The sequence below is a fragment of the Stigmatopora nigra genome, chromosome 10 (assembly GCF_051989575.1).
Source record: "Stigmatopora nigra isolate UIUO_SnigA chromosome 10, RoL_Snig_1.1, whole genome shotgun sequence".
Lineage (NCBI taxonomy): Eukaryota > Metazoa > Chordata > Actinopteri > Syngnathiformes > Syngnathidae > Stigmatopora > Stigmatopora nigra.
In genome coordinates, this window is record NC_135517.1 from 5,899,024 (window position 1) to 5,926,903 (window position 27,880).

A 27,880-nucleotide genomic window follows, 5' to 3' on the forward strand; every position below is an offset into this window, starting at 1 on the left:
TAGTAGAGCATATAATCAGACGCTGCCACCAGATGCAGTAAAATGCCTGCACTTGAGTGCTGTTGGACAAGAGTCTAAGCATCCTGCAGAGGCTACTTCAACATATCCGATACCAGAAAAGCGTCCTTAACCTGACCTGCTGCTTTTATCCTTGAGTATTTGTCTGCCTTTCATTCTGAAAGCCATCCTGCGATGCTTGTCAAAACACTCACAAGAATGGCACAGCACATGTCCACTCATAAATCAATTGATCGTACCACGCATGGACACAAAGGACAATTTGGAACGATAGCGTGACAAAGCACTTTGACTCAACTGTGTGCGTGTTGTCTTCTTTAATTGAATCTTAGGAATGATGGACAGACAAACGGGGGTTAAGAATAGGATTGTGTTCGGTCATGATATGTGAAAGTAAGATAGATGTTTATTCATTTATCGTTTAGGTTGGAGTTTGAAGTTTATGTTCAAATTTGATTTATTTAATAAAGGACATCACCCCTTAATTAACATATTTATATTCATTTTAATGAACAAATGTGTAAATATTTAAGATTATAGCCTACAGCTAATTTTCATCTTTAGTCCCTAATGCAGGTTGAAAGTTAACGATGGCAAACACAATGTTCCTAAAAGCACGAGCATTTTAATAATCCATTCTTTGCTATATTTACATAGCCATATCTAAAATGGTTCATTTTGTGAAGCACATTGACAGGGGAATGGTTTCCTAGGGTACCAATTCTGTGATTACCATATTTTTCAAACGATAAGCCGCTACTTTTTCTCTCCATTTGTACCAGGCAGCTTCTAACGATACAGCTTATATTCAAAGGATGTTTTTTTCTGTATTTCCTTATTAATATTGTATATGGACACAAGCCATATGTTATCTCTCTAACAGGTAAAGAAAAACATTCTATTTATTCCAAAGTTGAAAAAAGATTAAAACGAAAATTTTGGGTGCCTTATTTTTTGTTTGTTTGTCTGTCAGCGTTAGTTAGTAAGTCTATTTGTGCTTCATGAAGCACGGCTTAAGTGCCTGAAAGAAACAAAGGAACTCTACCATTTGCCTTCTGGGATGAGGAAAATGGTTCTAGTGTGACTTTAACTGCAAAAACTGAAAATACTACATTCCTTTAACAAAATCAAGAATATAATCTGCAAAGCCTACTTGTTTTTTTGTCCTGTTTTTGCTAAAAAGGTCACTTGTCAAATCCCACAAGCTAAAGAAAATGCTATGCACCTCTGTCACATCGGGGAAGACTTGACTATCCTGCAACTCAGCTTGATAACCTTGTGACTCGGCTTGTCTCAACATAACCTTGTGACGTGACTTGACATAACCTTTTGACTTGACTGGACATAACCTTATGACTCGACACAATTTGATCACAACAAAAATGTGACTCGCTTGGGAAATCAGGGAGACTTGTGCAATTGTCCATTAGGGCCAAGCACACTTAAATCTCATTATACTTATTTAAATAACAATAAAAGCATTCAATTCAATTGAATTCAAGTCAATATAATACATATGAAAGTGAATTATTTTAACATGGTAGTTAAAAAAAGAATAACAGGCATGTAAAGTTGGAGGTCAATGCCGACGTGAAGCAGCAAGCACCCGCTGATCCCTCAGCACCCCAATCTTTGCAGGCCGCCAACTACTGAAAGGTCATAGATATCAGCGTGTTCATAGGAGTAACATAACCTGACAAGCAATCTAATGACAAATCAGAGAGACTAAAAAGGTCCATCCTCCGACCGATATCAAAGCTGGCAGAACTGTGGCTGCTAAAGCCAGAAGTAGTTGACCATAGTAGCAGCTCAGGCACGCAGTTAGTTAAAGGTGAGCATGACATTAGGAACTCCGCCAATGTAAGTCCCCTCACGCTAGATGAGTATGTGGGCAGTTGACAGCTTAGCACAGCCACGGGCGTTTTTATGTGCACAACAAAAGACAGAGGGGGCAGATTGAGAGCTGAATGGCACCAGGAGGAGTTGAAGCATCTGTTCTATATTTAGACCCTCGCTATGCAGTCTGTCTGTGGTAGAATTACAAGATTCTCTTTTTCAAAAGTGCTGTCAAAAAAAGTCACAACTTTAATTTTGTGTATAAAAAATGTGACCTGGGCTGACCTGTGTGAATGACATTGTCGGCCCATTAAATTCATAAATTCCGTTGTATGTTATATCTTTGCTTATTGATGTATATAATTGATCTACAGTTGTGTGTTTGGCAGGGCTATAGGGACACATTTTAACAGATGCCACGTTTGATCCTGAGTTAAGCAACAAGAAACATAAAAGAGAATATACTTGAGGCTGCTGATAATAAAGCTTGTATACGAAAAAAGTCAACATGAGATGCAAATAAAGACATAAGTGGTGATGTAGATTGCCATTTGTGGTCGCAATAAAAGTGGTAGTGTAGCAAAGTAGCAGTTAATAAAAATTATCTCTGCCTATGGTACAAATTATTAACAGGGGGAAAAGCAGGGAGAACTTTTGTACTTACTTATTGTGTAATTATACTTTAAAATGAAATATTTTGAATACTTTAAGCCGGACAGCACTAAAACCTGTTATATTCTAGTTCAGGTCACTACAGCAAGTAAGAATTAGACAAGTTCATCTCTGACAATTCATATTTTCCTAATTTTTAAACCAGTGTAATCTGTTGTGCACATAATGTAAATAATGTGATGCTTTATTATTAAGGGTTTAGCACACTGCAATTTATAAACAATTTATAAACCTAAATAGAAAACAGTGTTACTGCTAATGGTCAGGTGTTTATCTCTAATTTTCGGCATTCTTTAAAAATATTAACAGCTCCCTCATCTTTGGTATTTGGGTGTAAAAATGCAAATCCCCCATGATAGTAAAACTCTGCTAGTCTCTGAGTCCCATGCAATCTAGCAAAATGTTTCATTAAATCCCAGCAGCACTGTGCACCGCTGACGGAATTGCCTCCTAGTGAGGATTTTATCATTTAGCAGGCAGGGATAATTGATAGCGACTGGTTGCTTACTGAGAAAATGCTGAAAGTCATCATTAGATGGGTATAATGCATTCATTTGGAAGCAAGAGGAATAAGAATAGATGCTTAAAACAGCTGGGGTAAGCATTTGGAAAGAGACATTTTAAATTGTTTTTATGCAAATTCTACTTCATTTATTGATAGTCACCAGTAGAGATGTGGATTTTTTGCAAGAATGGATTAAGTGTGTTTAATGTCTAAACTTTTGCCTGTTCACTGGTCTTATGGTGCTAAGAAGTAGAGCATCTGCAGATGTTCTGGATGCAGATTTGTGACCTCATACCATCATCTTTGCTTTTAGCTCAAACTCATCCAAACTAGGTTAAGCATCATCATCAAAGGCATTAGAAAGAAGGCTATGGAAATGTCTCACAGCACCGCATTAGACATCAAGTTAATGAATCCCACTGAGGAAGAGAGCATGTATTGATTTAATCCAAACAAGGTTTTAAGACAATACTGACTGATTTCTTCAGAATTGTCAACATATACTTATGGATGCATGGGTTGTCTTAGTTTTTCTGAGATCCTCCAAACTACTACTTATTGTCATAAGGATGTTTGTCTCATGTGTTGAATAAACACGTTTTGCTAGCACACGCCGGAGGTTTCCTCCAAATATGACCGTGATAAGACTTTTAATCGGGCTGCTGAAGAAGGAATACATTAGTGGTGCTTTTAACATTCCCACCGAGAGCAGTAGAGTAAGAAAGATAGCAGGAAAAGAGAGTTATATGCCACATGAGCCCAGTGTGAAGCATTGGGCATTACCAGATACAGAGAGCTGACAAATTAAAGCAAAAGTAAGAGATTTTTGCTCCAAGGCAAGTAATGATTTGTAATCTACTTTGAATGCATTTCGACAAACGGAAAATCAACAGGCGTAAATGAGAATGTACGTATGATCAAGACATGGCCAAAAAGATAGAAAAAGACATCTTATAAAGCTAAAGAGCTATTTGGTAAATGTGGAATTAATTTATATGAAACTTACCTTTGTAGCTGACTCCTTAAAGCAACAATTCATTCATTCATTTTATGAACCACTTATCTTCACGCAACATGTACACATATGCCAATAATACGCAATTCATTGATAATTTGGATATTGGATATTGATCCTCGTTGACAACAGTGCTTAATGTTGCAAGAAAACCAGAGGTTTCATTTTGTATCAGTGCTAAACTTCCTTTGCAGTACAAGGGAAATGTTTCAATGTCATGTTTTCAGGCCGAGACGTCCAGAAAAAAAAAAAAAAAAGACGTGTTATGACTGCATCTGTCTTGTCATAGACGTTTCACGGGCAGTGAAATTTGTCAGATTGATTAGTATGCCTGAGAATACCTAGGACGTTGCGAACGGGAACAAACTGCAAGCGGTATAATTGAGCTTTTAAAGTTCCATCCAAGTAAAATGCAGCAGCAAGGAAACGGATTGTGACAAGTGATGTTCTCTCCCGGAACATGTCAGAAGTAAAGTAGTCAAAATTGTCAGCTGTATTTAATCTAGGTTGGTTTCAATTACATTCTAATCAAAAAGATGATTCACTTGTTCCGTATGCTTCTTTTAATTACTTCATTCATCTCTGGAGATGGAAGAATTTTCTTTTACTTTAGGATATGGATCAGTGGTTCTTAACTTGGGTTCAATGAGTCAGTATCAGAGGTTCGATGGAGCCTCTGCCAAGGAGGTCAAGACACATTGACTCATCATGCTTGACCATCGCTGGCTGCAGATGATCACATGACATTGCTTGGAGGAATTTATATACCATGAATTTGAAAAAATATATATATTTTATTTTACACTAAAGTAGGGTTCGGTGAATGCGCATATGAAACTGGTAGCTCCAACAAGGTTAAGAACCACTGATATAGATAAATGTCCAAAATGTTTATGATAAATATTATTCACTAGGCATGTCAAGCAAAACATCCAAAAAAATGTAAATGAAAAATGGTAAGTTATATGTCAGAAAGAAGGTCTCTTGAATAATTTTCACAAAGATGTTTACTGATACCTGAATCCACTACCTTTAGTAACTCTTAATTGATTTACATACCTGACAGGCTTGGTAGAGCAGTTGGTGTTCAAACTTTTTGATGCCCAGGATATTCTGGAACATCTCATACAGCTGGTCCTTGCTCAGGATGAGCTCCGAGGCAGCACTAGCCGTCATCCGCTGCTGCGCCTTGCGCGGATCCTCATCGCCACGGTAGATGGTGTCAAACTTGGCCATCCAGGAGCTGAGGACCGTCTCCTTGCTCAGGCCATCGATCTCAGGGAGGCTACGTACGCGCTTCTCAATGTGCCTCTTGAAAACTTCCCTGAAGTCACTAGCTGAGAAGCCGCCACTCTGGACCATTTTAGCCACACGGTCACTCTTTAAGAACACCTTTGGGGTGAGATATAAGGATGCAAGATTAATGGTTACAGCATAGACTCTTGCTCTCCCCTGGAAAATATAATGTTCTATTCATATACTGTTGTTTGTCGCGAAGATCCAACTTTTTCAAGAATGCAATCATTAAATGTCATTCTTTTCCCTCTTTGTTTTTCTAGCTCAGAAAAATGAAAAATAAGCCAGAGTTGCTCTTGCTAGATACTGAGCGGATGGAGGATGAAAGTCGACAGCAAATTGCACAGAAAGGCATGATGTGACATTAATGATTTCAAATCTGCTGTTTGCAGAGTGGTCTGACAGACAAAAGTGATTGCAATCAAATGCAGGTGACACAGTCATTATGACTGTATTCCCTATGAAATAGTGGGGAAAAAATGGAAATTACGGCCTGCGGGCCTTGGGTTACCATACAGCCCGCAGTAAAAATCTGCAATACTTGAAAAAATCTATATTTTCTGTAATTTTCTTTGAAATTGTCAGTTCCTATATTGTACACTAGTGGCACACTGTTTTAGCATGCACTGAAAACATGAAAGCAGCAGACTAGAACTAACACCAGGTAGCATTTATATCTGTTCAGCATCTATTGGCAGAAATTGTGTTATCCATTTTTTCTTTAGCCTGGTCCCCTCATCAGTGATTTTTCATGTTTTTTGTCAAAATGGAGAAAATTGTCTTGTTTTTCATAGAGGTGAAAGGCAACCCCATGTGTCTGGTGTGCCAGCAGCAAGTTTCAATGCTTAAAGAATACAATTTTCGGCGCCATTATTAAACTCAGCATGGTGAAAATTACAACAGCTTGGAGGAGAATTGAGAAAATGATGAAAAGTAAATAAAATGATGGTGGTTCTGAGGAAATAGCAATCTGTTTTCACCCGTAATTAAGATTACAGTGATGCTTCGATTTAAGCAGGCCACCTATTTGTGGCCCATATAGCATTAGTCTCAAAGCCGTCCAATGATGGAGAGTTTGTAAAAGGATGTATGCGGATGGCCTGAGAAGAGACATGCTTTGGCCAATATTAGCAGACAGAATTTCAGAACTAACCACACATTTGCAACACCAACTGGAATGCAATCTCTAGTATTTTTTTAGGGCATTTTCTGTTGGGATTGAAGAGATTACTGACATTAGAAACACAGAGCATGCATGTTTTGTGGGAAGAAACACGGAGAAAACCCTCAAATTCAATGTAATTTCAATGTAATTTTGCAATTGTTTCCTGGCACGATTCTCAAAAATAATTTATCAGCAATTTTACATCATGACTTTGCTTGTTATGTTAGCATTAATAAACTGACCTTGAATATAATTTCCCTGTCATGTTTGGGACATACATGTTAATAACAAATTACATTATTATGTAGAATGAAGAGACTAAGCTTAGAAAGACAGTTGTGTCAAACACACAGTCTGAGTCATAATCGGCAGAGTGGGAAGCCTCAGCCACCATTTTATCACTCAGCCGCATGGATTTCAGCATTTTGACATGGAAAAGTGTGACATTCTGGATGGGGGTTTGGATTTATGGTCCGAAAACTGCACAGCTAGAGAGAGCTAAAATTGCTTCGGCCAGCCACATTTTTACACTCCTGCAATCAGCAATAATGTGTGTGGACCGGCATTCAGTCAGTGATGAATTCAAAAAGTCATCCAGACCCTACTCATTGAAAAATGGTTGTGATTGAGGTAGTGCCACTGTGATTATGGGATGCTGGTACCTCATGGTAGCTCTGCACAGCGTTGATGAAGGCTTCATCTGCCACAATTTGCGTATCTCCGTTCAGGAAAGCCTGGAAGCGATCCTTGGTCTGCTGAAGCTGCTGCTTTGTTATCTGTTGAGGCAAGGGCAGACAAAGGTCAGGGCTGCATTAAAAGGCAATTAGAAAAGGGCACACATTAGCTAAAACTACTTTTTAAATGTTCTTGTCAGCGCCTGAACTTAGTTCCGAAGCACTCTCAATGGAGCTGAATGGGTGGGCAGGGCCGTGTAATACACCTGTAGCGCATTAGTAGAAGGGTATCTAAGGACTCCTTTCACAATCGGTGACAGTCGGACTATCACTTTGGTTACCGCTGTGTTCTCATCTCAGATTTCTCCAGCCTACATAAGGCTTTATTTTTGTATTTTATGTCCTTAATTTACTCGCCGACTCGGTTGGGCTGTTTTGGTCGTACTTTATTACCGGAATGGATATTGCAACACTTTAGTCTTTACTCTTTCTGGATTCTCCTTACTTTGCTTACCAACTCAGCTGCTTTGTTTTTGTTGTAGCTTCCAAGTTGAATTATTTTGTGTGCTCATTTTGTTTAAGAAAGACTTCTAAAGAACATTTTCCCCATCTTCTTAGTCTGTTTTGGGATCCATGTTCAACGGCTTGTCGTTTGCACACTATAAGTTCACCGCCGCATCCTCATTTGGCCTGAAAAAACTCTCCCAACTCTGCAGCTTTAAAGATGGGCTATTCTGGGCCCATGAAATACACTGGATGCTCCCGGGGTAAAGTAAAAGAAGCTCAATGTCACGCACTCAACTCTACCAGCATACAAAGACATCACCCACGAGATAGAAAAATAACCCCTTTTGTCTTATTTGATCCAAAATCTTCTTGGTACAGGCACCATATTTTGCTCATGACCTCAGGAGTGGATTAAGAAACCGTAACAAGGAAGTACAAATGGAACGGCTCCCTTCCCTCTTTAGAATCATTAGGCCACAATTAATGCCAACCATACAGTGAAGAGCATACAACCTATTTTGCACATAAATTTGACTAAAATCTTGCAAAATATGCAAGATAAATAGAGACGATTAACTTTTAATTCATTTGCTCCAATGTTATTATATTTTATATGCACATTATAAACCTAATTAGAAAATAAATGTCTCAAACATTCTCCATTTTTTCACCTTACTCAGGTCTAAATGTCCTTGAATTGATTTAACACCTGAAAAGAGGCAGTGACCTGAAAATCAATGGAGTGTCCATCTCTCTGTGAGAAACATTGCCTGTACTTTAAGTTGTCGTCTATATCATACAAGCAAGAGGACCAGCTGGTAATGTGTGTGTGTATGTGTGTAAATGTGTATGTGTGGGGGGTATGCAAGTTTGCATGTGTTAGCAAGTGACAGATTTTAGTGTGGGAGGCAAATGGAAAAAGAATTCAATATCATGTGTCTGTGAAGCAATCTAAATAACATCTGTGAGCCTGCACCCAGACACACACACACACATATCCAAAAATATAGGAACTATACTCAAAGCATAAAAATGTTTGGCTTTTGACACAAGGATGTATCTTTTGCAAGTCATCTGAAATCTGGAATTTGGAGTCCCTTTCCAAATGAAATGATACATTTTCATGCAAAACAAAATGACCGTGACGTGAACGGGAGTCAGCAGAATTCAGCAGTCAGCGGAATTAGTTGTTTACTTTGACTTTTTTCCTTGGTTGTGTATACAACATTAAAATAAGTCATTCCAATATAGACTTGTTTTATAGTAATCATTAGGTTGAGCCCTCCTGTGGCTTGGCCAGTGACAGACGATTAATCTTTTCATCAACATTATTAACATTCTGGGCGCAAAAGCGAGAGATTGCTGATTGGAGAACTGTACAGAAAAGTGACCAGATTGATGAGCGAGAGAAAGTGCCTACAATTTCATCTGATTCCAAATTCCCAGGACATATTTTTCCTACTTGCCAAAGTTGCCGCATATTGATTGGCTCTCTTTGGCTGGTATCTAGATTGCAGCACAGTCCAATGATTCATTTGTGCCATTGAATTAAACATTAATCACCCCACATGTATCAATAGAAGAACCGGGAACCTGAATTATGCAAGGAAAACCTTGTCACTGTTCAAAAAACTTGACTCAATGTCTTGATGCTTAGGTGATTCCTAAGCCATTGCCATTGTTGCTACTCAATCTAACTTCGATTTTACATGTAGTGCTATTCTAATTGATTCATCAGTTTTTGCAATTTTATTCTGCATTTACAGGGCAACCATATTGAATCACGTGATGTAATTTGGGTGTGTGAATGCCACAAACCACTAACAACAAGGAAAAACACCCTCATCTCTGTGCTTACTGAACCAATCATGTACACAAAACTACCAACACTGCATGTATAACATTGCTTGTCATAATACCCAAAGAAGAGTAAGACAAATGTAATAAGAGTGTGCCCTCATAATAGCAGTAGTACTGTATTTGAATTTAAACTTGCTCTGTTGGTTTATGACAACCAAAACCACATTCAACTCACAATGCAAGCATCACCTGTAAGCATAAAATCCCTGACAGCTGTGCAAATTCAAATAGAGCAATCCCAGCCTAATGAAATCTTTGTGGTCACAGAAATACAAAAAAAGAAACGGCTGCTCAGGCTATTATCCCTCAGGCAGACAAGTACACATTCATTTGCAGTAAAAGACATAGAAATGAGGCACTATAGGACAAAAGGCAGTTGTCAGGGTCAGCAAACAGCCAGGTGTCAGCTCTGCAGACACACAACGCACATGGTGTATGTCTGCAGTCTCCATTATGCCGTGATACTACAAGTTGAGGCACTGCTGGTATACACATGGGAACACTGTGTTCACCACCAGCTAAGCTGCTTCTCGTAACAGACAACCATGATCGCACCACCCACAACCTCATATCACCCATCCTGCTCAGCCTCAGTCGTCAGTTCTGCATGTACCAAGCAGAAAATAAGCCCTTACACAACTATGACATAAATGGCACAGGCATGTGTGCTTCCATGGTTTATAAGCTGAAGTCAGCAGGGCTCTTCAAAAAGTTCACAAAGAAATGTGGTTATCGAAATTGGAGTGGAGTTGATAAGAGGTTGAAAATTACCTAATTTCATCTCATTTTGTGAACTGCTTTATCCTCAATAAGGTCGCCACCTTCCAATTTTCAATTTTTCCAGAATTTCATGCAGAAATTACTGACTTAGTTAATTTTTGCAACTATGTTGTTTGTTATTTCAATTGCAATTGCATTTTTTAAGTCAAACCACTTCGACAACCAGCAACTCCCGTGACCCTAAGGATAAAGCAGTTCAGAAAATGAGATGAGATACAAATGCAGATTCATGCAAAATGTACTTTGACATCTTGAACATTAATGAAGACTTTCATATCTTATAATAAGCACCTGATAGAATGCCTCCAAGTCACGGGCAAACTAACCAAAACCAAAACTAATTTGGATCTGCACCTAACTACTTTATACTTGTTTGTGATCTATTTGAAGATTGCTGCAGTAAGTTTTCAAATAATTAATCATCATTTTAAATGATCCCCAAAAAATCTCAATTTCTATTTTCTTTTACATTTTTATGCCTATATTTGAATCTGAATGAATTTGAATGAGTGCCGACTTTCTGTTTTAGGATCAAATTAAAATGAAGAGTATAGATGTATATTCAATTTCCTAATTTTCCCCCTTTTAAATCAATAATTGTCATTTTTTAAATCATTTTTGGTTCAAAAATCATTTAGAAAAATCTAAAAATATATTTTAAAACAGCTAAAGCAACATTGTTTCAGATCTATAAAAAAACTGAATATTTAGGGCTTTTAAACCAGTTCTTTTAATCTAAAAAAAATCCAAATATTATATCGAAAATGATCCGGCTCACATGAATTAATTTTACAAATAGTTTTTGTGCTAGTGCACATTTATAGCTGTTACCATAACATCATTGCTTCGCCACTGCCCAGAATATCGCCAGCAAACAACATTATGGGCTCTACACAGCACTGAGAGCATGGAATAATGTTTTGTATACCATTATAATTTCTAGGGAAAGACTGAATGGGAGCACAGATTAATCAGTCAGGATGGATACATTAACAAACATTAAGCTCCTTTTAAGCTTGGTGGATTTGCTCCATTATGACAAAATGTTTTATTCTCATCTGCATGTCAAGGCCAGGGGGTTCATTTCTACCGTTCAGAATCACGTGGACTCTGCTGGAACATAAAGGTTTAATTAACACGTGCACAACAGAAATAGAAAATCAACTGGTGCGGGGCTGCCGTCAGAATGTGCGATGAGGTTTTCAACTCAGCGCATGGATGCACTTGCAAACTGCGTAAGAGACAAAATGAGAAACACTCATTCTGAAAGTGTCAGGCAAAAACTGCTCAGCCAACATCTATCTTTATTCCAATTGCTGTTTTTATACTGACTAAAATGTGTTGTTCAAATCATCAACTCCTGCTCCTTTGTAGTCTAAACAAAAAGAGCAAATGTGTTTTTAACCCTCACAAAACAAATGCACCATAATTACTTAAATGTGTGCATTATTTTACAACATACGACCACTTACACCTACACAAACTAGGTTTGTAGGAATCATTTCTACTCACAGATGGACCACCTTTGCCACTAATGTTAATAAATCATTCGACCACAACATTTTGACTGGGTCTGAAAAGCTTCTTTTAGAATGCCCTTTATGTGCCTGAACACAATTTAGAGCTCTTACCTAATAATGCAAATCATTCCACATGAATTCCCTTTTAGTGACATTCTCTCATGTGATTCCTTTGTACACACGAATGGTTCAGAGATTTTATATCTACACATTAAAATGCAATATCTTTAAGTGACAATGAGATAAAATAAGCTTAAAAAGCATAATACATGATGCTGACTCATACAAATGTGCATTTAACACGCAACACCTGACTCCAATTTTGCTTTATCACTGGCTCTAAACAAGTGAGAATAAACAGTACAAATGATGTGTAGGATGAAATTTGAAGGCTTTTTTTGTTTGACTATTGTTTTACTCACGCAATCATTTCTAATTGCATTGAATTTTACATTTGCCTCTTTCTGACATTCCCATTTCATATCCCCATGTCACATTTAGTTCCAATCTTTTACCATGTTACCTCTTTCATCCATTAGCTGAAATGCCACGCTTAGGCTGATTAATATATCACACATCACATAAACTGGACAAATTAATCAGAGAAGATCCATTATGTCGCTGGGTGAATTTCTCCATTGATGTGTTCATTTAATGAGAAAGACTTTCTCTTGATTTGATATGGAAAAATATTTGTTTGTTTTCTTTTTTTGGCCCCCTTCATATTTTAAAACACACCCATCAGCCGCTATGTTAAACTTGATTGACAATATAAGGAAATGGTGCATGGCATTGTGTGACAGACTTAAATGTTGAAAGTGATGTGGTTTTAACTACCTGAAAAGACTAATTGGAATGTGAAATATTTGCAGCAGAATAGGACAATATCCCTAAAGGACAACAAAAGGAGTTATCATTTAATAATCAATAAATAAAAATAAAAGGTGACCCCTCATACTTCTCTGATAGGAAGCCAAGACCATAAGAGAGGGGGAGAGAGAGAGAAAGACCAGGGGGAGAACATGCAAACTACACACAGTTAGGTCTCACTTGGGATTGAACCCACAATCCCATAGCTGTTAGGCCGACAAAAGTGTGTAATGTTTTTGATTCAATATTTAGTAATATAATGGTAATTTTCTAGATAATACTGACTAATGTTCTTGCCCTACAATTGACTGGTGACCAATCTAGAGAGTGGTCTGCCTTTCGCCTGAATGAATGAATACTGACTGATCACTGTAATAGTTAAGGTACATTTTCAGAAAGCGATACACCATCTGTCAGTGATGACTAACTTTCCTGATTTTAATACTTTAAGACAACCCGCCGCACAATATTGTGGCCATTTAAAAGTCAGTGAGCCCCAATAGTAGAGGAGAAATCCGCTATAAGTCAACTGCTGAGGAGGTCTCTGACACCACCAATAGGCCTGTCATCTCCTACAAGATATAATATGTTGCCATCCATTCACACGTGTACGGTTACATCAAGAGGGCGCACTAAATATTTGACCTCCACCACCTGTGAAGTGTAGAAAAACCTTCAAGCACTAACTGACTGCCACCTGTCAGACCCTTGGGGGGCACAAGATGATCAAAACATACTACCCATTCATGATTGAGGCTTCAGTTTAGCTGTATGGATTACACTGCTTTCCAATGTAATCCTAACTGTGGGTTATACTGGTGCATTTAAGAAAGAAATTACTGTATTCTTCAGACCAAAAGGTGCATTGTAGTATCAGGCACTACCTAAAAGAATTAGTTTATTTTTGTACATTTATCATTTCAAGTTACCGTGTCGGCCAGACCGGCGACCAAAAGACCAGCGACCAAACGTCCGAGCACCGTCTTGTGTAATACCGTTTCGTCTTAGTCACCTTACAGTTTTTGATGTCGTCTTTTTATGCGCATATAAGCCATACCCTCATTAATTTTTTGTCTATTTATCTAATAGTGACTTCAATAATTTCCTCCCAAAATGTGCATTTTAGTCGCAATCGTGCAATTAGTTGTTGCATGTCTAAAGCCAATGACATACGCTTAAATCTAAGTTTACTTTACCTGATAGAATATGAATATTGAAGCAGTAGCCCCATATAGAATCTTAAAAGAAGAGTTGTCTCAGTCACCAGCCGGGAAACATTTCCGTTGCCATTCAAAAGCTAATTTCCCCCTTTTTGTGTCGCCCTTTCGCAAGGTTATGGCGACATGTTGAAGACGCAGCAGTGGGGCTGACGTATTTGGAAGCCCGGCCTGTTTCTCTGTGATAGTCCATCACTGACTGCTGTCTTTATGCCAGAACCTCTAATAACAGATTACCATGAAGCCGCTCCATATGCTTTGCTTTGGCTTTGAGTCATTTTATTACAAACCAATTGCTTTATCATATTTCTCTGAGTAATCCATAATAGCCTTAATGTAATGGTCTGTGCTGAGTGGAATGTATTTATAGGCGGCATTTTTTTCAACAAAGGCTAGAATCCATTGAAATAATTGCTGAGCATGAGGTGACACATAATGGAACTTACATTATAGGACTGTTTGGTAAAGGTCTAAATGTAATTACTCTCGTTCCATATTTTTTGACATTTTTTTGTCCATGACAATTTGTTATCATTCATTCATTCACTCACTCACTCATTTCTGAACCGCTTCCTCCTCAATTTGGGTCACGGGGATGCTGGAGCCTATCCCAGCTGACTGGTGGCCAGCCAATTGCATGGAATAGGCAGACGGACAACCATGCACACTCACACCCACACCTAAGGGCAATCTAGAGAGTCCAATCAGCCTACCATGCATGCTTTTGGAACTTGGGAGGAAACCAGAGTACCCAAATGAAACCCACACAGAGAACATGGAAACTCCACACAGGTGGACCAACCTGGATTTGAGCCCAGGACCTCAGAGATGTGAGGCCGACAACACTAACCAACCACTCAACTGCCAGGCTACCATTTTGCTATAATTTTCCCCAAAATAATATATTCATAGGATTGTGGACTGAATGAAATTGTACAACTATAGACAGACTATTTTATCGGGTTGCATTGCAAATTGGATTGTTTTGTCCAGGTATTCACTCACCCACAGCCCAAAGCAATGCAGCCGTATGAGCTGCCCGATATAAGAATTCATTCAACTGTCAACAACCTCAGCCAAAAGGGACTACTATCAGACACATAAAAAATTGTAGGTTAGCCGCTGGAATTGACTTGTTCGTGACTCAGCAGAAAATGTCAGCTATACTGTGTCTTAAGGATGATCAACATTTCAATACAAGGGAGAGCTGCATGTGCAATTTCTTTACAGGTGTTGAATTACTTTGCATGGTCTATATGTAGAATTTCCGATTGATTTCAGATAGTGAGAATATCAGTAAAGGAGTAACATTGAGAGCTAGGTTATGCTGCGGTGAATTTAAGAATATACAGTAGGGACGACTTGACCTAAATGGGTTACATAGACGCATCAACAAAACAGCACCTGAACTCAAACCAATGAGCGAAAATATCAATATATTTTGAATTATCAAAACCTTGCTACTTGAATCATATTAACTTGTTATCTATGTTCATGGTCGCAGATTTTAGACTCTTATTAAGGAGATCTGAGCTCAAAAGTCACCTTGGGAGGCCAAATTAACGTATAGCGAAAAGGCTTTTATGAATTACATTGTTTTACCTTTGGTAGCTAAAGGCAACAAGCCTTAATCTAAATTCTACTTGAAACAGCTCTTTGCGCTCTGAATGTGCTTTACGGGCTACACAATTGATCCCATTTGGGAGCTTTGTGCGTGTGCCACACTTAGGTCTGCAGCTCTGCACCACCATGTGTCCTCCCTTCCCACTATGTGGAGCCATACTATAATGCCCGCCTACTTGGGTTTTAATGATTTTTTCAAATCTATTTATTTTTTGCACCTATTATTTCTTCATTTTTTCATTGAGGTTTAAATAATTCCCTACATATATACCATATAGGCCCTCCCCCTCCTCTCCACGTCCTCTACATCCGTACAGTAGCTTATGTAGGTCATCAATGACAACATCTGCGATGTGAAAGGAGGTGTCTCAGCAGCATGTGCTTATTATGAACGATGCCCTTGCGCCGAGGACCAAAAGGATGAAGAGCGCAAGAATGAGAGATGGGGGTGTGGGGTGGGAGTGTTTTTTTTTACCTTCTGTTGTCGCCTCGCCATATCTGTGGGCTGCTTAGCGTTGAATGGATAGGCGACGCATCGCATGACAAACACATAGAGCTGCAGCTTCTTTTTGCGCTCCTCTTCCTCCCGTTGCAGCTTCTCCAGGTCGTCCTTCTCCTCGCTGGCTGCCGACGGGCTAGGGCTGGTCGGCCGGGCGCTGCTGCGGCCGCTACTAGGAGCCAGCCCACCCGAGCCCTCACTTGTCCTGCTCGGGGAGATGCGGGATCCGGCCTGAGGGGCCATCACTTCCTTGCTCTCTTCCTCCACTATCCCGTCGGACTCCTCCTCGCTAGACGACGGATCCAACATCTTGCCTTTTTAACGCCGGTGACCTTTCTACTTGAGTGCCTGACCTTCCAAATTAGGTCCCCTCCCCCTCCCCCTCACCTCGAGTGTGTCCGTAGTGTGAATTAGTAGTGTGTGGGAAAAGGCCCAGGTTGCGCTCGGTGCTTTGGGAAGAAGTCAGCGGTGCCGAGCGTTGATACTGCTTCACACTGAGCATCGTCCGCCTGCGCCGAGCCCGCGTCGATGCTTACGTGTATCCTCTCGTTTATTGGCCAGTCCCTGCTGCGGATGCAAAAGGGAGGGAGGGCGGTGGGAGTTGGGAAAAAAAAGACACGCTTGCAGCTCTGCGCATGCGCGGCATGGCGCTGTCCCTGGTCCTGAACGAAGACTGGGAAAGGATGCTCGTCTTGGCTTCCTGGAGGCAGCATTGGTTCACCTAAAATGGCTGCCGTGTAGTAAGAAGTGGGCCAGCTATCGTTAGTGAAAGTAGTAGATGCGTGAACAGCAGTCTGCTCATAGGGTGAATGGATTTTTTTTTCTAAACAGATAGCTCGAATGGGACGCATTGTTAAAGCTCTGAAGCTAGCTTCCCTTCAACAGACAGAAAACTGCCCCAGACTGAAAAGTCAGATAGTGACTTCCACTCCACACATGTATGACCTCCCAATGTTGTTAAAAATATCATTTCTATTCTCTTAATTAATAACTGTCAGCTTATCATGCATGTCTTTGGAATGTGGGAGGAAACTGGAGTACCCGTTGTTGAGCAAGGAGGGAAGATGAGTAATATAGCGGCAGATTTAAAGAATTTGGAATACTCTAGCAAAAGTATCTCGAGTAGTTGAACATCTGATTAAAATATAAATAAATATAAACATAACATTTTCTGCACTGAATTGCCAGATGTTATCGCACGAAATGACGGTTGTAAGTTTTACCCTCAGCCCTTCTTAACATAGTAAAGTGGTCTTAATGCTGTCATTAATTGGTGAAGGAAGACATGATTAAAGTATTTCGAGTATTCTGTGAAAGGGTGTTCTTATTTCTATAACATCACCCAATGGAATAAAGAGGTAGGAGTACAGTAAACCTGTCGTACTTTCGTCGTGCCCCTTACTAACACAACCTGTGGCCCAGATGATATGATTGAAGTGACAACGTGTCAGGTTGTGTGGGTTAAGATGACAGAATTGCACAACTATACTCTCCCTATGGTGTGGTGCACATGACTGCAAAACACACAGAGTATACCCACTGACTCACTATACGAGTCATTGTATTTGTTTATACCTCGCCAAGTGTCAAAGAAAATGGGTGATATATGGATGGTGAAAAAATGGCAAAAAGCAGTTTAACAGCTGAATTACATTCATGAGAGCTTTGGCATTCAACAAGCAATACCGGCCTAGTGATTTAATGCTTTTAGTGTTATCATTTTTCTTTGCCACTGTTCCGGAAGAAGAACTGCTTGTATTGAAATTCTTCGCCTATAAATAAATGTGATGTAGTAAAGTAGACTTGTCTTTATTCATACTATTAAACACACACATTCCCTTTAGTATATTATGTCTTCAACCCATCCTACATATATTACAAAAAATACAATGATTAATTTAAAAGGGGGAAATTAGGAAATGTAATATACATCTATACTCTTCATTTTAATTTGATCCTAAAACAGAAAGTTGGCACTCATGGTTTACTTATCCGGGCCACAGAAAATGATGCAGCGGGCCAGATTTGGCCCCCGAGCCGCCACTTTGACACAGGTCATCTACATCATGAAAGACTGTTCCATGTCTTCCTTGCAGTAGTAGCACACTTAGCCAACTAGTGCAGTAGTTTGTTAAGATCGGAAAAAGTAATTGGTGTACAGAAGCTTTTTTCCAGAAAAGTAAGTATTCATCATAATAATAATAATCGGACATAGGCTTTTTCATCATCATTGACTCGACAAAAGTCTAACTGTGATCATACCCAGAAACCGCGTTATGACGAAATTGGTAGTGCTTCTCCATGAAGTGCGTTTTTTCTCGGCAAAAGATCCAAATAAGTGATCATTTCGGACTCGTAATTTAGAATCCTGCAGTTATGGATACATTGCATCAACCCCCGAGCGGATCGCTTACCTCTGTGTTCAGGATTCCGCGTAAATGAACAGAGCTTGGACAAGTAAAGTTAAAGTGCATAGAAGCGTGCTGGCTCAAAACGTACAACTGATTGGAACTGTCAATCAACTAGCATTTAACTTCCTGCTTTGCAGGTAGGGGTTGGGCCAAAATCTCAAACATGATGGTGGTCAGTAGTACCTATGGGCAATTTAGAGTTCAACCAGCCTACCATGCATGTTTTTTTTTGTTGCAATCTGGGAGGAAACTGGAGAAAATCTAAGCAATCCCGGGAGAGCATGCAAACTATAAGTGTACGGTCATGGCCAAAAGTTTTGAGAATGACACAAATGTTACATTTTCACAAGGTATGTTCCTTCAGTGTTTTTAGGGTTTTGCCACATGTTTCTATGGTATGATGAGATACAATTAGAAGCATTTCACAAGTATGAAAAGCTTTTATTGTGAATTACATGCAATAGGTCAGTATTTGCAGTGCTGACCATTCTTTTACAATAACCATTTTTTATGACCTTTGCTTTAAGGCAGGGTTTTCCATCATGCTGGAAAAGGCAATTACAAACCCACAAATTCTGACAAACTCAAATTGATAATTATCCAAGAATGGATGGCCATCAGTCAGGATTTGGTTCAGAAGTTGGTCGACAGCATGCCAGGGAAAGTTTTGAAAAAGAAGGGTCAATACTGCAAGTATTGACCTTTTGCATGTAATTCTCAAGAAAAGCTTTTGATACTTGTCAATGCTTCTAATTGTATGTCATCATGTCATAGAACCACCAGGCAAACCCCTAAAACTTTTGAGAAAATGAAATATTTTTTTGTCATTCTCAAATATAAATGGGTGAATTTAACAATTAATTCATGCTAAATTTAGGTTAAGGCAAAAAAATGCTGACAAATAGCTACTGACAACACAAAACCTTACATGGTTCTCTACAATAATAACATTAGTGTTGATGATCATGATTTCAGACCAGGACTGGGTGTGTTCTTCCCACCCAGGCCCAGAGCAGGACACACATACACAACTTTGAAACGCAAACTCAGCATGCATTGAAGACCTGCACTCTTCTTCTTTGAGATTCAAGTGAAGGTGACAGCTGGATGAGCTGACTGCTGCTCCACGTGTTCTGACCAGTTGACTCTCTGGAGGTAAACCCGCTTTCAAAAGACACTTTCGCCGCTCCTATCTCAGTGGCCCCTCTGCTTTTTAAAGACTCTGGAGATGGACTTTGTCTATTTTCTCTGTCATCTCAATAGTCTCAAGCCCCATGAATTGTTTTCTGAAACCTTTCGGTCTTGTGTGACTGCATAGTTTGGACATCCCACGGGGATATCTGGCATTCTCCAAGCCTTTTAAACATTAATAATGAAGTAATTCTCTCGTTCCTGTGCCTATACGTCAAAGAGAGACTGTATACGCATTAAATGTTTATGTTCTTTACGATAGGACAACGCACATGTTTTCCTGAGATGAGAATTTCAAAGCCTCCATAGGTAATAATGTCTCTCAGTAATCAGTTATACCAAGATCCATTATTTGATATTTTAATTGTACGTTAATCACGTTGGCCTCACAGAGGTCAAGGGTCAAGGTTTCAATCTTAGGTATGTTTTAACCTTCCTGTGTGGAGTTTGCATGTTCTCCTTGGGCCAGCCTGGAGTTTTTGTTTCCAGTGCTTGAGTTTCTCTCACATTCCAAAGGTCAGAATCCACCGGGTATTGAACCCTTGATCTCAAAACATTGAAGCGGACGTACTAACGACTTGTCATCATGCTGCCCTAATATTTGTATACACACACACAATGACAAATAGAGAGGCTGAGAGCTTCTCAAGAAGATCTTTTTGAAATATTAAAATGCAGCTTTTTTTATAGGGGATTGATGGAATAGGGTCACTGAAAGAGTTTCAGCTCCTTGCAACACGACACAATTCATTGGCCAACCTCACACGTGTGTACGCATGTGTGTGATTGTAGGCCTGGATTTAGCTAGGATGGGGCTGAAGTGTCTTCACCAGACGTAATTGGCTCCTTGGTGCAAGGAGGAGCCCATTTTCCAAACAAATCCTTTTACATAACACAGTCCTCCACATTTTACTCCCGAAATAGAAAAGGTAATCCTAATATTTTTTATCTAAATCTGACTTTTTAAAGGGGGAATTATAGTGCCTCTGCTGGCTTTTTCTGATATTTATTTTGAAATTCGACCTCATTTAACGGCAATTGAGACTTGCAAGCAAGCTGAACGTTATCAGTCACCCTTATGTGATATAAATTCATGTTCTCCTTTTAGATTAAAATACAAAGCTTTAAACTACAGAGGATGGCACATGCCCGTAGGGAATTAATCTTACTAGATATGTGGGAGCCTGTCAAAGAAACACAAAAAAACCCTACCAGATTCAAGCTTGTCTCTTACCTCCCACAGTTTTCAGGCTGGAGCAGAAATGTGATGCCAGAAAATGATTCATTAATAATTCAATGGTAGGATAAAATCTTGCCACTTAACCATGGTGGAAGGCCCCTTTTTTGATACAGCAATGCTGTATTTGCCACTAAAAATATGATATTTGGACACAAATTAGGCTTGACGTGCACAAAACTACAAGGTGACAAACACAGGCCCAGGGAGAACATGCAAATCCACAAAGGTGGACCGACCTGGATTTGAGCCCAGGACCCGCCAGAGCTGTGAGGCCTTAATGTTAACCACTCAACCCTCATAAACTTCAACAAATGAAATTTTGCTGTTAATGAACAATTGAAACTAGATAAAACAAGACAAGTATCATTGTTATAGACATACTACAGTAATCCAAAATGGAGGGAAGAATGAGGTTCCATGGATTGGCTGTCAAGTTTACTACAAATTAACCACCAGAGGACAGTGTTGTTATATTTCAGTATTGAAATCATTATACATGTAACTGCCCAGGATGAATAATTAGAAGAAAAAAATCATTTGAGGGCAATGTCTGTCACCTGTAATACTTCTGAATCATATGATCAGATCATCATCAAGAAGAGACTATTCGGAAGATTCATTCATATGGGTGTGCGGAGAACGTGGTTGGGGGCGGCCCGGCGGCTGAGTTGTTAGCGCGTCAGCCTCAAAGTGGGGATCCAGGGTTCAAATCTAGGTCGATCCACCTGTGTAGAGATTGCATGTTTTACATGGGCCCAATGGGATTTTCTGTGGGTACTACTGTTCCCTTCCATATTCCAAAGACATGCTTGGTCTGCTGATTGGACACTCTAAGTTGGTCATGAGTATGAGCGTGAATGGTTGTTTGTCTCCTTGTGTCCTGCAATTGGCTGGCAACCAATTCAGGTTGTCCCCCGCCTCTGGCCTGAAGTCAGCTGGGATAGGCTCCAGCACCCCCCACAACCCTAACAAGGATAAAGTGTTTTAGAAAATGCCGTTCTCCTCCTCTTCTGCACTCTTATGGGGCTTCTGCTGTCTGAAACATTAACTTAGTCACATCTTTAGGGGGCATTTTCTTGATGTAGTCTAGGGTTTTTGATTTTTCATCCTGGAATGTGCACTTGATGCTCATGATGTTCTCAGCCTTCCCTTTTCTGCTTTTTTTATAGTTGCAGGGCCATAGATGGATGGATGGACGGACGAATGGATCGAGAGACGCATGGTCTGATATATGGATGGATGGTTGGATTGCTTTTGTATGGAATGCTTAATATTTCAGCAAATACACAGGCAAAATGTATTTCTGACTCCTCCTTTGGGAGGTTAGTGTTCCTCAAGTACGCCCTCCCCTCGACTGGAAACTCTCTTCTTGTTTTCCACATCTCTGCCTGATGACAAACACTGAAGACATCGAGACGACTTTGGCCACACATATCTGGGATTTTTAAATGTGTATGGTTATATTTGCCCCGGTAAGTATCTTCCATTTTGCTTTGAATATTAGTACATTAGTTCATTTTAACTTTTATAGTAGTTTATTAGGTTTGATGCGGAAATTGAATTTTTTATTAATTTATTTAGAATGTGCACGCCCCATAAAAGTTCCAAGTGTAGTGTAAATATTTTCTTTGCTTTGTATATCCACCACGTGAAGCAATATTGGGATCCTACAGCAGTAGAAACGTTTGATATAAAATGAATCAACCCACACTGCTGCGACCACCCTCTAGTGCACAGTGAGAAGCACTTCCCACCTTTCAATTATTTAGCTTTCCCTTTCAAACCATTTAGATATTTTAATCAGTCCTGTGATTTATTGATGGGAATACATTATGCAATAAGGCATGAACACTCACTAAGAATTGTCTAATTGACATCATGACTGTCAACAGTTTTCTCCTCGTATGACTCCTTGTCATTTTTCTCCCCAGATTTTTGCCATTTGTGCATTTGCAACATGCGGAGGCTACTATGGGCAAGTCCGGGTTAAAGTGGACTGTGGAGACAACAGACAGAGTAATAGAAGCATCAACATCAATTTTGGATATCCATTCAGGTGAAACACTCCTATGCCTGATTGAACTGTTGAAAATGTGACAATTTGTGCTTTTAAGATTTCAATATTTTTACTTTGGTCGTCCTTCTCTTGACTGACTCTTCAAAAAGGTTTTTGTGCGGTTTTATAAATACAGTCATACCTCTACTTACAAATGCCTCTAGGTATGAAGTATTCATGTTACAATTTTTTTTATATGCACATGAGTGACTGTCCACCTAAATGCTCCCCTTATCAATGATTGCAATTCCCCTTATTAAGCAAATAAAAAAATACAAATGCAACGCAGTACTTAATTTCACACACACACACACACACTAGGTACATATTCATAAAAATTTGGGAGCTTTTGACCAATTTTAAAGAGTGGAATGAATTCGAGAATTGACATATAAAGTACACCTAATTACAAAATGTTCATGTTACGAAAAAAGTTTTGGATCCTATTAATTTTGTAAGTAGAGGTACGACTGTATTGGAATAACTTGAAAAAATATTGTTGTTGTATTTGTGCCGCCTGAAAGTTTAGAGCAGTGGTTCTTAACCTGGGTTCTATCGAACCCTAGGTGTTCAGTGAGTCTGTCTCAGGGGGTTGGTGGAGCCTCTTTCACGCTCAATTGGTGGTGGCGGATTGATTGTGAGCGCAAATGGATGTCTGTCTTTCTGTGTGCCTTACGACTGAATGACTGGCAACCAGTTTAGGGTGTAGTCTGTCTTTCACCCAACAGTTGGGATTGGCAATCTTTATGAGGATGCACGCTATGGAAGATGAGGGAAAGAATGTTCTGTTATCATAACCATAAGTTGAAGCAGTCCATCAGTTCACAGAGACAATAGTGGATCCAGGTCTGTTTAAAACAAAAAAGGTTTAGCCATATGAATGACACTGTCCATTGTTTCAAATGTTCCTGTACTGGATTCAATTAGATTCTTTTTTTGGACTGGTGGAAAAGAAGGAGATGCTCTCTGTATACTGCCACTAAATGAAGCAGTCTTAGCAATGTGCCCAAGCCATTGTAGGTACAAGCCATGAGACAAAATCAATACTGGAAACATTTTGGTGCGTCAAAAGGGACCACTTAAGGTTAGAATCTTGACCAATCTGGCTTTGAGTGCATTTCGGTCAAATGATGCAGTAAAACGTCTGAGACAAAGGGCCCTTTAAATTGGCTCGCTTCCTGTCTCCACATTACAAATGAGGTTAGCTCATTTAGTCCAAAGTGGAATGCATCATGTTAAAGATGAGCACAAAACTATTCTAAGACTCCCCTTATGAACATTTCTGGAAAGATATTTACTGCAACTAATATGATATCAGAAGAAAGAATCCACCAATAAAAAGCAACTGTTACAAAGAAATTTAATAACAACATAATGAGTGACTTAGATCAATTAAAAGCATTGATCCATTCTGCAGCTGGCGACTTCATTTGTGTGAGGAAATTGGCAATATACCAAGAGGTTGGTGTTTTTTTTTTTTTTTTCTTTGCTTTATAGTGACAGTGAACGTCTAACTGTCAGTTACACTGAGCCAACTTGGCTCAATTCGATGCTTTGCTCAGCCAACTGTTTAAGAAATGGTCCAGTTCGGAAAAAAAACCAACACCATGATTTTTTTTAAAGGTGCGCTGAAAATTAAGAAGTTGAGTACCGACCCATTTTCTCACTCAGGTTACAACAAGTGCATTTCAAGGCTCCAGTATGTGAAACCAAGAGAGAAGAAATCCTATTTCTTGATGGCGACTTTTCCTCCGCTGCTCAGTTTTTTGTCACCCTGGGTGTGATCACCTTTCTCTACTCCTTACTGGCAACTGTGGTCTACGTCTTCTACCAGAACAAATATTTGAAGAACAACAGAGGCCCACTTGTGGTCAGTGACTTATTTAACCAGAAAAAAATGTTACAATTAACTGAAGTAAAAATGTTCTCTCTTTTTTGGTGCTCAGGACTTTGTGGTGACAGTGACCTTCTCCTTAATATGGTTCCTTAGCAGTTGTTTCTGGGCCAAAGCACTTTCTGATATCAAGACTGCTACAAAACCCACCAAGGTACTGCTGCTTATCCCAGCCTGTTTGGGTCCGGAGAACAAATGCACAGCTACCCAGGATGCTCACTGGGCTCGGCTCAATGCATCTGTGGTGAGCAGAAACACTTCACTTAAAATTGTTGGTTTTACCAATGCCTTTGTCCCTTGTTCATGTCTGCATGCTGTTGTCGGTTATGTCTGATTTTCTTCTATACATACGCTCCCCTACTTACGAACGAGTTAGGTTCCGAGCGCTTGTTCATGAGTTGAAAGTGTTCATAAGTTGAAATTGTTCATAAGTTGAAATTGTTCATAAGTTGAAATTGTTCATAAGTTGAAATTGGTTCATGAGTTGAAATTGTTCAAATTGAAGTTGATTCAGTGCGGTCGAACGATTCAAGTTGTAGTGTATTCCCGTGCAATGCTCACCACTTTCTTACGCGCGTCAAGCTTCTTTATTATTGCCACTTTGCTCATCAAAGTCACACAGCAACATTTACAGATTTTATAAATTTGGTCCTTATGTAAGTAACTCCACATTATTTGGGTGCACCATCCATTTTGAGGGAAAATGTTTATACTTTTGAGTGTGCCCTATAGTCGTGAAAATAGTAGGATACTCCACATGATTCATTTACCTGACTGATATACATTCTATTCTATTTTTTCCTTTTAGGTTTTTGGTTTTGCCAATGTCATCCTTTGGGCAGGAAACATTTGGTTTGTTTTTAAGGAAACAGGGTGGTACAGGATGGGGCATAGGTATCCGACCAGGAGCTCCTCTGGAAAACGAGAAATGCGTCAGCGGCTTTACAGCGAAAGTAGCTTTGACCTTCAAGAGGAAAACTTTGGTCCACAGCTCACCAGGCAGATGAGTGTCAATCAGACAAGAAAGGATTTGGGAATTCAGTTGTGCCGGGAAGGGAGCATTAACAACTCACAAATGAGCTATAGCCTCCCGCAAACATATCTTGGACAGCCAGTTATTTATGGCACTAAAGTGATGTCTTAGTGAACCGTCTTGATGAGGATTAAAGTTGATAGATACTATATGGAATATATAATGTGTGTACTCCAGTGGGAGGAAAATACATTAAAAAAAACTGTGAGTGCCATCTTAACTAACAAGATCATTTAGATTTTGAGGAAATGGTTTGAAGAATTTTGATGTACTACGTACTTGTTTTCTGATTCAATTTGCACCGTACAAAGCTTGTTGATGAAGGTAATGGTCCATTATAGTGTATGTATGTAAATTGTCAAATGTAAATTTGGTTGTGAATGTATAGCAAACATATTCATTATTTGTCAATAAAAAAATTAGAAAATAGTCCTGTGTTTAAGTACATGCAATATTCTCCTCACTGGAAAACACACATGATGATTATCTTGAATGGCTGCCCAGCGGTTAAGTGCTTAGAGTGTCAGCCTCTCCGTTTTGGGGTACTAGGTTCAATCCCAGGTAGGTCGTCCAGTGTCGGGTTTGCATGTTCTCTCCGGTATTGCACGGGTTTTCTCCAGGTAGTCTGGAGGAAAAAAAAGCATCTTATCTTGACTGAAAACCAGTATCTGATGTATCCACAATTTCCATTTTTCAGATTTTTAAACACTTAATTGTGCTGCGTGACAGGTTGGTTCTTGTCTTCATTTACTCTATAACAACAATGGATGCGGTGAGTCAGTCTCAGGTGTTCGGTGGAGTCTCTGGCACGAAGGTCAAGACATATCGACACATCATGTCTATTCACGATAACCTGACCTGCTTGACCATCACTGGCTGCAGATGATCTCTTGACATTGCTTGGCCAATTAGTGCTGCGAGGTATTTATATAATATCTTGAATTTGAAAATATCCTATATTATTTGACACTAAAGTAGGGTTCTATATATGCCCACATGGAACTGATAGGGTTTGGTGAATGCGCATATGAAACTGGTGAGGCTCAGTAGCTCCAACAAGGTTAAGAACCACTGCTCTATAACGTATGCAAAATTCAATGGGCTATAAAATAAAGACAACAGCAGGGTTGTACTTACCACTCTTGTAAAAATAAACAGCAACTCGACTGTTCTTCAGAGAGATATTATAAGCAGTTATATTAGCGTGGCTCCCAGTTGACATAATGTTGATATTTCAATGTTTTGCAGTGCAGTGACACATGGGAGTAGTAATTCTAATTTTCTTTCTGCCCAAATAGAAAATCGCCAGGTTGTCATTACAATTTTCTTGCCAGAAATACTGAAAAACTAAATTTTGTATAAAAATTAGGTTGAGCAGCTTTAGCAACTGCTGTAAGTATTGAGAGTTCTTTAAAGGGTGTGTTTAGGTTGATGATATACAATTATTGTTTGGGTTTTTTTCTAGTATGCATTATGTAGTTGCATCCCAGGTTGATTTTAACAAACACAAATGTCAGTGGAGATTCAAAGCCAATAGTCACCAGGCAGAAAAGAAAAGAGAGAATACTAAATAAATCAAGCTTCTTGTGTGTGAGAACATTAAAGTGCATAGCATGCCGCGTACCAGGATTATCTCCATTGCAACAGCCAGCGGGATAATCCCTCCTGGTTGGCTTTTCATCCTTTCTCTTTCCTTTCTTTGACAATTAACTGAATATTTAGTCGTACCCAAAACTATCATTAATGACTTGAATTTTTTTTTCTTTAGCTTGGACAATGTTAAAACAAATAAGCAATTTTATTTCAATTAAATTTTGCACTCAAAGGCCTATGCCCATCATCCAAGTAAATTTACAAACACTTGCTCTTTGAGCAGTCCTGCTTTGATCTGTTTATAATACAGTAAAGTATACATTAGTCACATTATTTTACTGTTAATCACACAGTAAAATGTAGTATATATTGAATAAATGACTGTCTAATTCTCAAGAGAAAGTG

At 39.2% G+C, this 27,880-nt stretch overlaps 2 protein-coding genes across 20 annotated transcripts in view; one reads left to right on the top strand and one right to left on the bottom strand.

Moving 5' to 3' along the window:
- Positions 1 to 18,611, bottom strand: part of cadpsb (Ca2+-dependent activator protein for secretion b) — a 53,185-nt gene extending 34,574 nt beyond the window's left edge. For 5 of the 12 annotated variants that reach the window (XM_077727232.1, XM_077727224.1, XM_077727223.1 and 2 more), the window contains exons 1-3: positions 16,034 to 16,617; positions 7,170 to 7,283; positions 5,106 to 5,438 (exon numbers count right to left, since the gene is read on the bottom strand). In XM_077727232.1, coding sequence (XP_077583358.1) covers positions 5,106 to 5,438; positions 7,170 to 7,283; positions 16,034 to 16,366 — 780 coding nt within the window. In that variant the 5' untranslated portion in view covers positions 16,367 to 16,617. Of the gene's footprint in view, positions 1 to 5,105; positions 5,439 to 7,169; positions 7,284 to 16,033; positions 16,619 to 18,471 lie in introns of those variants that run through there. The other 7 variants (XM_077727229.1, XM_077727227.1, XM_077727225.1 and 4 more) reach the window with 3 other exon arrangements.
- synprb (synaptoporin b) lies at positions 18,116 to 26,275 on the top strand. Of its 8 annotated transcripts, none has more exons than XM_077727240.1 (8): positions 18,116 to 18,236; positions 19,444 to 19,623; positions 22,069 to 22,196; positions 22,307 to 22,371; positions 22,831 to 22,955; positions 24,627 to 24,825; positions 24,902 to 25,093; positions 25,658 to 26,275. In XM_077727240.1, the coding sequence occupies exons 4-8, from the start codon at positions 22,348 to 22,350 to the stop codon at positions 25,991 to 25,993; spliced, it is 876 nt and encodes a 291-aa protein (XP_077583366.1). In that variant the 5' UTR covers positions 18,116 to 18,236; positions 19,444 to 19,623; positions 22,069 to 22,196; positions 22,307 to 22,347; the 3' UTR covers positions 25,994 to 26,275. The 8 variants fall into 8 exon arrangements, with proteins under 8 accessions (XP_077583366.1, XP_077583361.1, XP_077583367.1 ...); XM_077727235.1 differs by having other exon boundaries at positions 22,069 to 22,155; positions 22,227 to 22,371; XM_077727241.1 differs by having other exon boundaries at positions 22,069 to 22,155.
- The last annotated feature ends 1,605 nt before the right edge of the window (positions 26,276 to 27,880 follow it).